We start from the raw sequence: 15,121 nt of genomic DNA on the forward strand, positions 1-15,121 counted from the left end.
GCTGGGGGTGGCCCAAGGGCATCCCCACCTCCCCCACACGGTTGCTCATGCTTCGGGGCCTCCAGGCGGGCTGGCTGGGTGGGGCTATTATGAGGTCGGTTCATAACCTTCGTGATTGTTTCCTCCTGGCTTCCTCCCCTTTCCTGCTCCCTTGGGCACCCGGCAGTGCTGGGGAGGTTTGTGCCAGGGCCCCAGGCCTTTGTTTTCTAAAGCCTTGAACCCAGGATGCCTGGGGGTGCTCAGTGGTTTGTTGAGCATCTGTCTCCAGCTCAGGGCGTGATCCCCGGGGTCCCGGGATGGAGTCCCGCATTGGGATCCCCGCAGGGAGCCTGCTTCTCCCTCTGCCTATCTCTGCCTCTCTCTGTGTCTCTCATGAATAAATAAATCAAAATCTTAATTAATTAAAATTAAAATAAAGCCTTGACTCCACCAGGTGGAAACAGGTTGAAGAAAGAGGGCTTAACAGAGGGCTTAACAGATTCGCCCCAGGGTTGGGAGGCCTCTAGGGTAGATCTGCTGTGGGGTCTGCTCCCTCATTTTGCCCTAAAGATGTAGCAGGGGCTGAGAGGGGCCCCGGGGGCGAGGGGGCAGCTTGCCAAGGATTCCTGCACCTTCGACTTTGCATGGAGACAGTGGAGGGGGGGCCTGAGGGGACCGAGACACAGGAGCCATGTGGCCTCATCCAGGGAGGACAGAGCACCAGTGACCCCAGGCCCTTAGCGCTGCCGGAGCCCCGGGACGGGTGCTGGGAGTGCCAGGGCAACTGTAGCCGAGGTTCTCCCCATCCAGAGGGACATGGGCTCAGAATCAAGATAAAGTTGATTTCTAGGAAAAAGAATGATGTTGCCCGAGCACCTGGACGTGGAGGACGGGCCGTGCCGCGCAGCCCTTCCTCCTTCCCGGGTGAGGAGAGCGGGGCTTCCGAGGGGTGCGGGGTGCCCGTGGCCAGCAGGCCTGTCCCGCCCGCCCTGGCTGCATCCACAGCTCTGCTCCTGCGCCCGCCTGGCGGCCACACCATTCCCGGGGTATCCTGGGCCCTGGCGTCCCTCCCCATGGCCACCTCAGCCTCCACGTTTGGAAAGTGACCCGCGGCGGGATGAGGCACGCGGCTATGTTTAGCCCGACGGACTGGCACCGGGATGGAGGTCCCTGGCCCGGCACCTGCCCGCCCTGCGCTCCCCAGGCCTCCCCAGCAGGACTGGGAATCTGCCTTCCCGAGGGGCCGCGCCGGGCCGGGGCCGGGGCGCGGGGTGCCCCAGCCAGGAGGGCAACGGCCGCTGAGGTGGGTACAGCACCCACGCACGTGCCAGGGCCTGTTCGAGCCACTTGCGTCCATTCAGGTCTCACGTCACCCGCGAGCAAGAGCACCGAGGGGCTGCGGGGGTTCTCTGGGGCCGCACCCCGGCGGGAAGCCGGACACGCAGTGAGGGTCCACAGGGTGTCAGGCCCTGCCCGCCCCACCCCGGCCTCCCCACGGCTGGGGGCTGGGACGCTGGGCAGGCAGGGAAGGGAAAGAACGGCGCCGACTCCCATGTGCCAGCCGGGCACGGTGTCACCGTCCTCCTCCACGTGAGCCTTCCCAAAGGGTGGCTCCCGCGGCCCGAGAGCGCACGGAGGCGCCGAGGGCTCAGGAGGCTGCCTGCCGGCAGACGTGCACGTTGGAGGCAGGGTTGTCCGACGGGAAAGCCCCGAGTCCCCACGACCCCCCAAAGTCCGCGTAGCTTGGACAGGGCGTCCAGGGGCGCTTCGAGGCCTCCGTGGCCCCCTGCCCCTCTGTGACTGCGCTGCCCCGTGCGAGGGGCGCAGATGAGCGCGGGGCCGGCTAGGCCCCCGGAGCGGGAGCTGAGGCCCTGCGGGGGGAGAGGCCAGGCTCCCAGGGAGGCGGGAAGGCAGGCTTTCCTTCCACGTGGCCGGCGCCTGTAGGGTGGGAGACCCAGGCTCCTACACCGGCGCCCGGCAGGTCCCGGATCTCCCTAGCGGAGGCCCGAGCTGGGGCCCGTCTGAGGCCAGGGCCTCCCCAGATGCTGAGGCTAGCGGGCGGCGGGCCGCAGGAGGCGGCGGGCACATTCCAGACCCTATAAAAAGCCAAGTGCCCTGGATGCCAGAGGCTTAGGCTGCAGCCTTGTGCAGAGGGCCGCGCGGGAACCTGAACCCCAGGAATGTCCTGGGGCCTGGCCGAGTCTGCTGACACGGGAGGGCCGGCAGGGCGGGCGCAGCTCTCCCAGCGCCGGGGTGGGGAGCCGGGGACCAGCTGAGAGGCTGAATCCCGCCGGCCTGGCCCTGCCCCTCCCGGGCGGCACTGGGGCCCACCTGACCCGTGTGCCAAAAAGCATCCAGAACTTAGAACGTAGGCGAAGGGAGGTCACCGTTTCCTTATGATGTCGCGCGAGAGCATTTTATAAAAGGCCTGGCCAAGGACCATGTCCTTACCTGGGGCTAAGTTTATCAGCCTCACCCTTATTCTCATTTCAGGCTGGAGAATTCTCTGTTGGTGGGAGGGGGCCGTCCTGTGCTTGGCGGGTGTCGAGCAGCATCCTGGGCTTCCAGCTACTGGACGCCAGCAGTGTGGACACGGTCCCGACCAGCTTCCCAACATCGCTAAACGCCCCTTCCCTCCCCGGCCGTGGAAAACCACTGACCTGCGGGAAGACCTGTTCAAGTCTCAGGGTCCCGTCGAGATGCAAGCGCTGGGAAAGACAACCCCGACAGGCCACCGCTGCATTGCCCCGAGGGACAGCGGCCGGCTTGGTGTCTCCCCTCGTGATCTTACATCCATCCTTTGTCCCTCCAACATCATACACTTCTCTGTTCCTCCAATTCTCTTCGAATCAGCTTTCCCCTCCTGCCTGTCCTCTTAGCAGATGCGTTCGGTGCGGACGCGCGTTCCTTCTCTATTTTAATCAGAGTCAGGTCTGCACTGTTTGAGAAGCGTACTTTGACACCAGGCAGCTTTGAGGACGAAGGGAGACAGTGTAGACAAAGCAATCAACTCCCCGTCTGTGCCCAACAGTTAGTAACTGATCCTCGTGGCCTTTCCACACGGGTTCCCTCAGGCTGATGGAGGCCGGAATGACGACCGTCCCAAGTCCCCTTTAACTGAGTCAGGGGTACCCCCTGGGGGCAGCGGCCCTGCAGACCTCAGGGAGCGAGGGCTGGCTTGGGAGGGTCTTGGTCTGGGGTGGGGGCTAAGGCCCTGGGTGCTGGTCTTGGCTTCCAACGGCCCTGGGGCATCTCACTGCCCTTTGGCCGGCCCCCGTGGTGACTCGGTGTCTGCTCCATTTCCCTGCTTCTCTGACAGACGGTCCCCCTCGTGAGCTGCACCCCCAGCCTTCACCCTCCTGGGACAATTCTGGGACAGGGGTGTGTGAGACACAGGCCTCCCAAGCCTAAGGCAGGCTTCTTTCTTGGGCGATGGAGCCCAGCCCAGGTAGAGGCTGAGCCTGGACGCTCTGAGCGTCCGTGCTGGTCTGGGCAGCCAGCAGCTTCACTATCAGGGGAAGGCACCGGTACAGGGAGGGGCTGGGGTCTGCTCGCGGGGTCGCCATCCTCTCCTGGTACCAGGAAAACCACATCAGGATGCCCAACACAGGGTACAGGCCTGCCCACGAAGCCGGCGGGGCCTGTGCGGTGGTTTAACCTCTCTGTGCCTCAGTTTACGCTTCTGTAAAAATGAGAAAAATAATACTACCTGCCTTGTGGGCAATTAATGACATAATGCATGTGATAGAGCGTTAGAATAGAACCAGCACAATTGTGAGTGCTCAACAGTTGGTGATGGGAGGAGGAGGAGGAGGTGGAGGAGGAAGAGGAGGAGGAGAAGGAGGAGAAGGAGGAGAATTTGCTGGAGGATGGGGTGGGGGTCGGGGGGTGGCCAGGAAGGCCATTCAGATAAGTTGGATGTTTCAAGGAGTGAAAATGAAAAATCAGAGAAATCGGGGACAGATCGTGCGTGGGGTGAAGATGGATTTTTTTTATCTGGTGCCTTTTGGTCATGCTCTGTGCTGGGGGCTTTGTGACTCTGGAGCCCGCCCTGAGGCGCTGCGGTCCCTGCATAATGGAACGGCTTATGTGGATAGAGGGGGCACCCCAGCACTGAGGGCTTGGCTCCTCCTGTAGCTTCTCTGAAGCGAACGGTGTCATCCGCATCTTCCAAGGGACAGGACTGAGGGCGCGGAGATGTCACTAGCGTGTCCACGACCACACAGCCAGCGTTCGAGCGGGCCCGGACTCCGCAGCACACCTGTGAGTCCAGAGCCCACGGTTACCCAGCATCCGGCTTCCCCACCCCGGGGTGCTCCCGGCTGGCAGGGCTCCGCGTCCCCGCCCTGCTCCTGCCCGGCTCTCCCCCGCCGCGTCCCTCCAGGGCGCCCCTGCCCGCTCGGAGCCCCGCGTCCTCTGTGCGGGGCGGACCCCGGACGGGCAGGGTCGGGGGGGGCTCAGCACCGGGCCGTCACCTGCAGCAGACGCTGAGCAGGGAGCACAGAGGGCTCCCGGGGGCACCCAGACCTGGCAGGGGCGTGTGCTCCTCCGACGGCCGTCGGGGCTTCTTCCCCACAGGCCAGGGTACTGGCCGCATCCCGACTCTGCGCGCCCGGCAGCTGCCGGAGCCTTTCCTGGCCCCGACCCGCCCTGCCTCCTCCCTGTCACCCATCAGCCACTTGCCTGGTGGCCGCCCACACGGCATCCCAACGTGAGGGGGGCGGAGAGCCCTGCACCCTCCTCCCTCCACAGCCTGCCTTCCCCTCCCCCTCACCGCCTGTCTTGGTAAGTGATCCCCCTCCTGCTCTGTCACCCACGCTGACACCGCCACCGGCGTCATCCTTGCCTTCTTCCCCTCCCCCACGCCTCCGTCCCCACGGCGGGTCCCCTGGGCCGCCTCCCCACTGTCTCTCAACGTCATCCTGTCACCCATCACGCCTCAGTTCCGGCCTCCCATTGCTGCCTGGACAACTTCACGGCCCCCCCCACCCCGCTCTCCCCGCCTCCCCCCTCCCCCTTCCCAGGCCACCCTCTATCTACCCGGTTCCAAGGCCCGGACTCCTTTCTCAACCTCCTGCCTCCAGCACTTTGCTCGCGGGGCTCCCCCCGGCGGCTTCTACAACCTCTCCCCTGGTGCCCCAACCTGCCCTCCGGGACCAGCTACAGAATCGATGGACCCAGTACCAAATGAAAAATTGTTCAAAAAAGTAGGAAATAAGTACCATGAAAGGTATTGAAATATAAAGCTTTTCCTTTCTCAACCTGCCGTGGTGTTTTTTTATCACCTATTTAGTGTTGTGCGGGGCATGTGCAGACCCTCACGGGCACCCCGTCCCCCTTCATGACCCGCCCCACACTCACTCCACCCCTATCCAGCAGCCAGACATCCTGACCCTTGGCTACAGGTGGGGAAGTGGAGGCAGGCATCTCCCATCCCATCGGCTTCTGCCTCCAGCCGAGGTGGACAGGCAGCGTATCGTAGCCTTGGCTCCGGGGGACCCCAAGTACCTGGCTGGGGGATGAGCCTCAGGCTCCACCCGGCAATCACTCACTGAGTGGCTGTGGTCCTGTCGGCCCAGGGCGGGGACAGCCACTGCCATGCCCTGACCCACGCGTACCCAACCCTGACCCTGGCCCAGGGCACCAGCGGGGGAGACTGAGCAGCGTCTGTCCTTCGAGGTGGGGGCTGGAAGGAGGTGGCCGAGGGGGAAACCGTGAGTGAGCCATGGCTCCATGCTACTGGCACATGTCCCATTATTGTCCCATTGGTCTTCACCCACAAAGTAAGGATTCAAAGATGAAATCATTTCAGTTTTCAGTACTGTAATCACAGACCATTAAGGCCCACGCGTGGGGCCCTCCTGAGTGCAGGCCCCAGAGGGACTGTAGGGGTCACGAGCCCATGAGGTTGGCCTTGTCCTCATCCTTCACACCTCAGGGGGAACATCTCACCCTCTGGGAAGGACTAGGTCCTCCTCCAGGGCAATATCATAGCGTCCCAAACCTTCCCATTTTAACTACATGTGTAATTGGTTTAATTATAATTACGTATTTAATTGGTTTAATTAACTAAGCCCTGTGAGGATCGGAACTATGTCTGTTTGGAACCCAATTATGTCCCCAGCATGGGCCTGGGACACAATAGGCACTAAATAAATATTTATTGAATGAATGAGAAAGTTAATGAAGAATGGGTTCCTGGGCCTCCCTTAAAAACTATGGGTTATTTTGCATGACCTGAAAGTGCCTCCTCACCTTTCTCAGATACTACAAAGCAGCCAGTAGGGTAAGAGAGAGATAAATGTCGGGTCTCCCCTCCTTCTGGTCTAACTCCCCTCATTTCCCTCCTGCTGGATTGTATGGAGGGAGCATGTCACTGGCTAGCGGGAAGGAAGCGGCGGCTGCTGGCAGCTGGCTCCGAGACCCTTGAGGTGCCCCTGGGCTCTCTGGGCTCCCCCCAAGGGCCCCACGAGGATCCCTCACTGATTATGCTAACAGTCTGTCCAACTTTGACGTTTGCGGTGATATTCACCGCTTTGGGACGGCTTCCGGTCAGGTTTTCCCCTCCCAGGAAACTCATCGTCCTGTGCCTGTGGGCCTAGGCCTTCCCCAGGGCCTTGCGAGCCAGCCCGGAAGCTAAGGGCAAGTACCCAGGACCCGCGAAAGTTCCATTTTGTTTCAGTGGAAGACGACAGACCCAGTAAAGTGTCATTCAACGCCCCCCAGGGGGCGATTCCTTTTGAAAGGAGCCAACCTAAGGCGTTGAAATGGAACGAAGGCCCCGAAATACAAAACCCTGGAGACTGGGCTGGACCCAGAGCCCTCGTGGATTCAGGGACATGGAATCCGAGGCCTGTCTGAGGCTCAGCAACCCCCCCGCCCCCCGCCCCGCCAAAGCCGCGGCTGTAGGGGCCCTGCCCACAGTTCATCTCGCTCTCCTTCCGCACTCAGGAGCTCACAGTTTTTTCTGTTTATAGCCTAACACACACTTTAAAATCCCAGCTTCTTAGCAGCTCAAGATAGATTCCCATGGAAACCGGCATAAAGGAGAAGCAAAGATAAATACCTTTTTTTCAGGCCCCGGATGCATGTTAATTGGTCTCCCCCCTCCCACCCCTGTGGTGCAAATGCAGGAAAAAGCCAGCTGAGATGGTGGGCCCATTGTCCTGTCCCCCGGGGCCTGGACAGCACATGCCTGAGAGCACTGTTTCTAGGAGGGCTTCCCCTGGAGTCCTCGCGCTGTCACCGTGTTGGCAACGGCCGTCACAAGGGCAGGTCCTAAAGTCAGAGAGGCCTGAGTCGGAGACCCTCTTGCAGGACTTGCATGGGGCGAGGGGGTGACCCTGGGCAAAGTACTCAAACTCTCTGAGCCTCAGTTTCCTTCTCTTTTACACGGATTTAATGGTGTTGCCTCCCGGGGGTAGTTATGAGGATTAAATAAGACAATAACGTAAAATATTTAGCACAGAACCTGGCGCCTTGGAAACGGTCACCGTGTTTACTAGGATCTAGCTGCTGGGTCGGGTCAGCGCTTCGCCTGCGTGGGGCTCGGGCTCCTCATCTGGAAACCAGCGAGGCGGGGAGGGGATGGGACCACGTGATCCCAGGGATCCCTTCCAGGCCTGGCATTTTGTGGTCTGTGTCCCCGTTATTGGTGATGGGGCGCAGAGAGCGAGGCACAGAGAGCGAGGCACAGAGCTCTAAAACACGCGCTCTCTGGGAATTCCTAGATCCCACTCTCCCAGGAGGCCAGTTCCTTCTGGACCGTGTCCAGGAAAGGGAAAGCAGCAGTCCGCCTCCCTCGCTCGGTAGCTGACCTTACAAGCCTCGCTTCCCGCATGTCAGATGGCGCCGCTCTACAGGGTGGCTGTGAGCTCTTTCTGAGCTCAGTCTCATAGGTGCTTAGCACGGTGCCCAGGCCCAGTCTCATAGGTGCTTAGCACGGTGCCCGGGCCCAGTCTCATAGGTGCTTAGCACGGTGCCCGGGCCCAGTCTCATAGGTGCTTAGCACGGTGCCCGGGCCCAGTCTCATAGGTGCTTAGCACGGTGCCCGGGCCCAGTCTCATAGGTGCTTAGCACGGTGCCTGGGCCCAGTCTCATAGGTGCTTAGCACAGTGCCCGGGCCCAGTCTCATAGGTGCTTAGCACGGTGCCCGGGCCCAGTCTCATCAGGTGCTTAGCACGGTGCCCGGGCCCAGTCTCATAGGTGCTTAGCACAGTGCCCGGGCCCAGTCTCACAGGTGCTTAGCACAGTGCCCGGGCCCAGTCTCACAGGTGCTTAGCACGGTGCCCGGGCCCAGTCTCATAGGTGCTTGGCACGGTGCCTGGGCCCAGTCAGACAGAATCCAGAATTAGCCAGTTTACCTTGCAGAGCTGAGGAGTCACTCGGCCAGCCCTGCAGGTAAGTCGGAAGCTCTGGTACTACCACCAGCAAGCAGCCCCCCAGGGGGCCTCCCCCGGCCGGGGCTGCAGGCCCGCACGAGGCGCGTAGGAGGACCTATCTTACCAGGCCAAGGTTGAGAGTGTTGTTGTCGTCTTCCGGCATGGGCAGGTACACAGCCAGAGCCACGCAGTTGGCAAAGATGGTGAGCAAGATGATTGTCTCGAAGGGTCTGGTGTCAGGGTCAAGGAGAGCCCTCGAGTGAGTCGTGGGGTTGGGACAGGCAGAGGGTGGCACGGTACACACCGGGGGCCCACGCTGCTCCTCCCCGCTCCCCTGCGGGGTCTCCCCAGGAACAGCTAACTTGGCTCAGCGGTGATGGGAGTGCGAAGCTCGGGTCCTGGCTCGGGGCTGCTCAGCTGTAGGGGCCCTGAGGTCTCACTGGTCCAGGCCCTGCCCATCCCCAGCCCTGCCTGCCCTGCTCCTGGGGGCCGTGACTTTCTGAGGATCTCGCCAGACGACTTGGGGGACTCAGAGAAATGGCAAGGGATGCGGGGGGCTGAGCATCCGCGGGAACAGGACCGGGAAAGGGTAAGCTGCGGGTGGAGCCTGAACCCCCCAGCCCAAGGAGGAACGCATATGAGGCGACGAGTCAGCCGCCCACCCTGCCCCTCCCCAGCCGTGCTCACAGGCCGGGGTGTGCACCGCACACCTGCACACGCCTCCCTCCCAGGCACACGTGCCCCTCACAGTCGCTCCCCAGGGCCACCCCCGGGCCCTGTTCCTTGTGCGTGAGCAGTGTCCATGCATCCATGGGCCGAGCCATTGGACAGCGGCGGGTGGTGGGGACAGGCTGCGGGGTGGGAGGCACACTGTGCAGAAGGTCTGGGCTTGTACCCCTTCCTCTTCCACCCAGTGATTTCGAAGAGCTGGGCCGCGGGGCAGAGGCCTGCCGAGGAGAAGTTGCAGAGGAGCAGAGCACGGAGAAGCCACCCGGGGAAACCCGATCCCACAGGCCCGACGGAGGCAGCGGTGCAGCTGTGGGGAACAGGGCTGACTCTGCCCCCAGCTATTCCAATGGGTCCCCTGGTTTTCTCATCCTCCCAGTGATCCCGTATTCCCCTTTCTTCTAGGGAACAGCTGGTGGGAGCCCAGTCTTCCAGAACCCTAGAGAAATATTTCAAATATTCCTGACCTCTCTCTGAGAAGACGCTTGACACAGCCCCTCCCCCTAATCGCCTTCCTCCCTTCCCCAAATAACCCAGATATTTTCATCCTTCTTCCTCTCAGAGCTAGTGCAAACGGAGAAAGGGACTGCTGGTGCCTGTCCCCAGGGTGGTATGTGTGGGCGAAGACCGCCCGGCGTCTGGGCCCGCGCCCCCCCGGAGCCCGTCACAGCAGCCCTTTGTCCCAGGCCTTGTCTCCCTGGACTCCATCCCCAGCTGGACTCCCCTCACTCACCGGCAAGCTCTGCCCTCACACCCTCCCGTCAAGGGGGACAGTTGTCTTGCAGAGGCCCCTGCCTCTTTCTCTCCCCTCCTGTATCAAAAGGAGACTGTTGCCTCAGACCCCTCAGTGGAGCCCCCGGTAATGGGATTTGGGGACACCTGCGGACCCTCCTCCGTGACGCATCGGGCCCCTTCTGCAGATGGCTGTCACCAGGCCTCGGGCCCAGCACTCTCAGGCCTCGGTGGCTCCGCTCCTCCCGCTGTCCCTGTCCCCCTCGGCCGCAGCCTTCCTTCCTGAGCAGCCCCCGGCCCCCAGCTCGGTGATCCGTGACCCTGCCCCCTCCCTGTCCCTGATGCCCTGCGGGTCCTGAAGGATACTTCCATTCCACGATGTTGATGCAGGCCTTCCTCAGGGGGTTCTGCAGGGTCAAGCAGAACAGGGCCCGGGGCGGCCTCGGCAGGATCTCTGGGACCGGCTTCTTGGGCTGTTTCTTCCTCAGGCCCTCGTCCTGGGGCGAGGACGGCTCCATGGCTCCCCTGGCAGTCCTGCTGCCCTCGCCTCCCTGCGTCCCCAGTGCCCCCGCCGTGGGGACTGGGCCAGTGGGGCCAAGCGAGCCCTGCTGAGCCAGCCCGGGGGCGGGGGCAGGAGGATTACTGTCCCCGCTCCCAGCAAGTAAAATTAGCCTCCGCTGGCTCCCCGCTGCTGGCTCCCCGCTGCCTGCCCGGCTCCGAGGCCAGGCAGCTGTCATTCCCTCCCAGCCCGGCCAGTGACAGCCCAGCATGTCCCTGAGGACATTGGTAGGGGGTGGCGGAAGGAGCGTCCCATGGGCCTGGGATGGGGGCAGCAGGAGACAGGACGGGAGGCTTCAAGCCTGGGGCCACAGAGAGTTCAGGAAGGGGGTGGCCTCAAACTGCAGACGGGCTCCCCTGTGCCAAGACTCGCTGCCCCCACTCCCTGGCCCCATGACACCCCCCCGAGAAGGTGCTGGGTGGCCTCGTTCAGCACCCTACCCCACAGCCCCATCCGTCCCCGGACCTGCGGCCGGCTACCAGGCCAGACCCCCCCACCCATGCCCACCGCACGGCAGGGAAAGCTAACCCCTCCTCAGAAGAATCTTGAACGAGCACACTTCAGGCCCAGCACCCGCCACACGGTGCAGCGACCGTGTGCCTTGTACCCTGTCTCAGCCCCTGCAGCGCCTAACGGGACAGGGGCGGGGGCTTGACCCGGGACTGCGGCCCTCCCCGCCCCACTAGGTACACGAAACTCTCCATAAAGGTCAGTGGGACGCAGAGCTAACAGCGCCCCACAGCCTCAGCAAGGGCCTGAGCTGTGGGTGGGAGTCTCCAGGGGCATCGGGGAGTGAGGTAGACGACATCTGGGATCACAAAACTCAGCAAATCTTTTATTTAGGCTCTTGGTACAAACAGTGCCCCATGGTCCCACCGCCCACAGAGGGGACACAGTCTGAGGGGAGACACGCAGTCCTCGAGCGACCGGGAGGGAAAAAGGATGAAAAGTCTACATGGGGGTGGGGGTGGGGGTGGGATGGGGGGCTAGGGGTCGCGGTGGGTGATCGCCCCCATCAGGAAAGCCAGAGGCACCACCAGGCACACACACACACACGGCCTCTCCCGGGTCAGAGCTGGGTGGAGTGCAGCCTGGCCTCCTGGCTCCATGGGGCGTCTGGGCTCCTTGGGGGCGGGGGCCGGCGGCAAGCAAGCTCCCAGGGCCCACTCTAGTTAGTATCTGAGGCCATCTCAGGCCATCTGGGGTCATCTTGGGGACAGCAAGGGCCTGGCTCATCCAAACCAAAGACCTCTGGCCTCCGGAGGGAGTCGCAGATGCGGGGCTGCACCTGCGGCGGGGCTGCACCTGCTGCGGGGCTGCACTTGCAGTGGGGCTGCACCTGCTGCAGGGCTGCACTTGCAGTGGGGCTGCACCTGCGGCGGGGCTGCACCTGCTGTGGGGCTGCACCTGCTGTGGGGCTGCACCTGCGGTGGGGCTGCACCTGCGGCGGGGCTGCACCTGCCACGGCGCTGCACCCGCCATGGCGCTGCACCTGCGGTGGGGCTGCACCTGCGGTGGCGCTGCACCTGCTGCGGGGCTGCACCTGCGGCGGGGCTGCACCTGCTGTGGGGCTGCACCTGCGGCGGGGCTGCACCTGCCACGGCGCTGCACCCGCCATGGCGCTGCACCTGCTGCGGGGCTGCACCTGCGGCGGGGCTGCACCTGCAGTGGGGCTGCACCTGCTGCGGGGCTGCACCTGCGGCGGGGCTGCACCTGCTGCGGGGCTGCACCTGCGGCGGGGCTGCACCTGCAGTGGGGCTGCACCTGCTGCGGGGCTGCACCTGCTGCGGCGCTGCACCTGCGGCGGGGCTGCACCTGCGGCGCCCGAGGTGGGAGGTTGGAGCTGGGCGAGGGCCCCCTTGTCCTCCCCCCGGGGCTGGGGGGTGGCGCGCAATCCGCAGCGGGGCTCCGACGTGAGGTTCCGCAGCGCGGGGCGGGGCCGTCCTCGGTTGCCCGCCTGGGGCCTGCGTCCTGGGGCCTGCGGCAGCGGTGCCCTCTGTCCCCCTCCCCGCCCCTCGCCCCCCCCCCCCGTGGCCAGGCTCCCTCGGGAGTGGGGCGGCCCCCGCGGGCCCCCCGCCCGGCCGGTCAGTGGCTGGACTCCTCCGACTCAAAGAAGGGCGAGGAGGAGAAGCAGGGGCCCTCGGAGGCCTGGGGCGCGCCGTCGGGCGCGGGGGCGGGCGCGGGCGCGGGGGCGGCGCTGAGCAGCTCCTGCAGGTACTTGATGTAGCGGATGGCGGCGCGCAGGGTCTCCACCTTGCTGAGCCGCTTCTCGGCCAGGGCGCCGGGCAGGTGGCCCCGCAGGCGCGCGTAGCCCTCGTTGACGCAGCGGACCCGCTGCCGCTCGCGCTCGTTGCGCTTCTGGATGAAGGCGGGCTCGAAGGGGCAGTCGTAGCCCCCGAGGGCGCCGGGGAAGGGCACGCAGGGCAGCACGGCCGCGTAGGCCTCGTAGGCCTGGAAGCAGCGCGGCTCGGCGCCCGGGCACAGCAGCAGGGGCACGCGGCCCAGGGGCTCGGCGGGCGGGGCGCGCGGCGCGGGGGGCTCGGCGGGCGGGGGCGCGCGGCTCGGGGGCGCCCGGGGACCCCGCTCCACCAGGCCGCGCTCCACCAGGCCGCGCTCCACCAGGCCCCGCTCCACCAGGCCGCGCTCCACCAGGCCCCGCTCCACCAGGCCGCGCTCCACCAGGCCGCGCTCCACCAGGCCGCGCTCCACCAGGCCGCGCTCCACCAGGCCCCGCTCCACCAGGCCCCGCTCCACCAGCGCGCCGCGGAAGGCGCTGTGCATCCCCGCCCCGACTCCGACTGGGCGCCCGGGGTCTGCGCGGTCCCCACGCGGGCCGCGTCACATCGCGGGGGCGCTCAGGCCTTCCCTCCGCCCCTTGGCGCGGCCTCCGAGGTCCCCCCGACGGCGGGCATGGCTCGGGCCTAGCGCGGCTCCTGGCACAGGCTCAGCGGGCACCGTGGCCTGCAGCGCTCCGGGGACCCCTGCGCTCTCCCGCGGCGCCCATGGGCGGGGGGCGGCAGGCCTCGGCGCCCCACCTGCTCCTGGGCGCAGCATGGGCGCCTCCCCCGGGCGCTAACCCTGGGGCGTCATCCTGGGGGCCGCCGGCGCTGGGTGCTTCGGGGTGCGGGGGGCGTCCCCCAGCTGCCCGGGGCCGCAGACGGATGTGAGGGGTCCCCGCTCAGCTCAGGGCAGCGTTTCTAAAAAAAAAGAGGAGAGTGAACATATGAGTCAGGAGCGGCTTGTAGGACGGGCTCCCCGTGCCACCCCCACCCTCCACGGGGCTCGTGGAACAGGGGAGGCCGAGTGGCCGCCCGCTGACCAGGTCAGGCCTAGAGCGCGGTTCAGACCTGTGTTCGCGGTGGGGGCCTCTCTGCGTCCTGGTTTCCACGTGTGGAGCTAATTGAACATCCCTCGCAGGAGAGTAATAACATGTGAGAATCGAATGAGAAAATAAATATGCCCCAAAAGGCCTCCTGGTCCCGGCCTATAAGACCTGCCCAATCAGCCCTGGTGCCGCAGCAGGTTGGCGCCGCCTGCAGCCTGGGGTGTGATCCTGGAGACCCGGGATCGAGTCCCGCATCGGGCTCCCTGCATGGAGCCTGCTTCTCCCTCTGCCTGTGTCTCTGCCTCTCTCCCTCTCAAACCTGCCCAATGACCCTACCATATAGCAATCGCTCTACTAGGTATTTACCCAAAGAGCACAAAGATACTAGTTCAAGGGGGTCCATGCCCCCCAAGGTTTACAGCAGCACGCTCTACGCTCTACAACTGCCAAATCATGGAAGCTGCCCAAGTGTCCGCTGGTAGATGAATGGATAAGGAAGAGGGGGTGTATATACACAGTGGAATAGCCTCAGCCATAAAACAGAATGAGATCTTGCCATCTGCGACACGGGTGGAGCTAGAGAGTAATACGCTAAGTGACATAAGTCAGAAGGACAAATACCGTATGATTTCACTCGTGTGGAATTCAAGAAACAAACGAGCGCAGGGAAAAAAGAGAGAAAGGCAAACCAAGAAAGCGACTCTTGACTATGGAACACAAGTGCTGGCTCCCAGAGCGGAGGTCGGGGGAGATGGGGGCAGCAGGTGAGGGATTAAGGACAGCACCTGTGACGAACGCCTTGTATCGTACGGAGGTGTTGAGTCGCTACGTTGTACACCTGAAACTGGAATCACACTTGTGTTAAGTAACTGGAATTTAAATAAAAACTTTTTTTTTAAAGGGCCTGATGACGTCGTTTCCTCTGAGAGTGGGGATCAATCTCATGAAGGATACCTTCCAGGACCTTCCATCTAAGGGGCTCAAAGGCTGCTTATGGGGCTAGCCCGGTGGCCACCACACGTCCACCAAGGGGTTCTCTTTACTGAAGGAAATGAATCGCATTCCAAAGACTCAGGTGTTGCTGGGACTTCAAAGCCCCTTGGCTGGCGGGGCAGCAGCAATGGCCAAAGCGTCTGCACCCCGGTGCACGTGGATCCGGGGGGCACCCTCCAGCCAGGCCTGGGCTTCTCCTTCATGACGCTTAACGGAAATGTCTGCTCTCCCACCTCTGCGCTGAGGCTGGCTCAGCTCCTGGCCTGTGGCAGATGCTGCACAAATGCTTGTTGAATAACTGGATGGGGGGCTGGGCGGAGGGGCCTTGTCCGGGCCCTTCCCGGGCTCTGCGAAGCTGCCACTCCCGAAACAAGTGGCCCGTGCGAATTTAAGTGCCGCCAACCCTCATCACATGTGGCCAGCGGA

At 63.8% G+C, this 15,121-nt stretch overlaps 2 protein-coding genes across 3 annotated transcripts in view; both read right to left on the minus strand.

The window, feature by feature from the left end:
* CACNA1S (calcium voltage-gated channel subunit alpha1 S) overlaps nt 1–10,409 on the minus strand; it is a 63,524-nt gene extending 53,115 nt beyond the window's left edge. For both annotated transcript variants that reach the window (XM_041758749.1, XM_041758738.1), the window contains exons 1-2: nt 10,185–10,409; nt 8,485–8,590 (exon numbers count right to left, since the gene is read on the minus strand). In XM_041758749.1, the coding sequence (XP_041614683.1) occupies nt 8,485–8,590; nt 10,185–10,336 (258 nt within the window). In that variant the 5' untranslated portion in view covers nt 10,337–10,409. The remainder of the gene's footprint in view (nt 1–8,484; nt 8,591–10,184) is intronic.
* A 2,053-nt stretch (nt 10,410–12,462) lies between these two features.
* ASCL5 (achaete-scute family bHLH transcription factor 5) lies at nt 12,463–13,158 on the minus strand. The gene is made up of 2 exons (XM_041750115.1): nt 12,967–13,158; nt 12,463–12,909 (listed from the first exon to the last, which is right to left on the minus strand). The coding sequence occupies exons 1-2, from the start codon at nt 13,156–13,158 to the stop codon at nt 12,463–12,465; spliced, it is 639 nt and encodes a 212-aa protein (XP_041606049.1).
* Nucleotides 13,159–15,121: the final 1,963 nt, after the last annotated feature.

This window comes from Vulpes lagopus, chromosome 1 (genome assembly GCF_018345385.1).
Source record: "Vulpes lagopus strain Blue_001 chromosome 1, ASM1834538v1, whole genome shotgun sequence".
In the NCBI taxonomy this organism is placed as follows: domain Eukaryota; kingdom Metazoa; phylum Chordata; class Mammalia; order Carnivora; family Canidae; genus Vulpes; species Vulpes lagopus.